Source organism: Morone saxatilis, unplaced genomic scaffold, assembly GCF_004916995.1.
Source record: "Morone saxatilis isolate NCDOM2014 unplaced genomic scaffold, NCSU_SB_2.0 Contig14, whole genome shotgun sequence".
Lineage (NCBI taxonomy): Eukaryota > Metazoa > Chordata > Actinopteri > Moronidae > Morone > Morone saxatilis.
The window spans coordinates 2,381,767-2,382,303 of NW_023339696.1; the positions used below are offsets into that span (position 1 = coordinate 2,381,767).

Here is a 537-nt window from a genome sequence, read left to right on the forward strand (position 1 = left end):
GTTATGGCTGATCGATGTATATTACCATGCAACCATTAGGCAAAAATGAAACAAGATATATTCACTTTAACTTAAGCAAGACTTAAATCTCTGAAAATTGATTACGCTTTAAAGCATATTGAAAAGAATGGAAACCTACGGCTGAGTGAGGGATGGAAAAAACGATCTAAAAGCAAAAGATGATTCTGAGTTCAGATTCTCAGACTATTTTATTTGTACTTACTAACTTACTGCAAATAATACAGAACAAATGAAAAAAAAAAAAACACATTTAATTATTATTATTTGTGCTTTTCCAAATGCTTAATTTGGATTTCGGGAATATCTCTTTACTTATATCCAACTGCTACAGGACATTCAACCTATGTGTGTCCAAGTATCTGTGTATCTGTGTGTGTTAATCACCTGTCCATCATCCTGGGCGTGGTAAGGGGACCCCGGCTCTCCACCGACTACCTTTTCCCCGAGCAGGAAGCCTAGCCTGGTCATCAGAGCGTCAGCCGCCTCGTCTACTGAGGGCGGGGGTCCTAACTCCTC

At 39.3% G+C, this 537-nt stretch overlaps 1 protein-coding gene across 1 annotated transcript in view; it reads right to left on the reverse strand.

Annotated features, from left to right (window-relative positions):
* The window catches only part of tanc2a (tetratricopeptide repeat, ankyrin repeat and coiled-coil containing 2a), a 25,292-nt gene extending 24,755 nt beyond the window's left edge, over positions 1 to 537 (reverse strand). Inside the window, exon 1 of the mRNA XM_035655610.1 lies at positions 406 to 537. Within this exon, the coding sequence (XP_035511503.1) occupies positions 406 to 489 (84 nt within the window). The 5' untranslated portion in view covers positions 490 to 537. The remainder of the gene's footprint in view (positions 1 to 405) is intronic.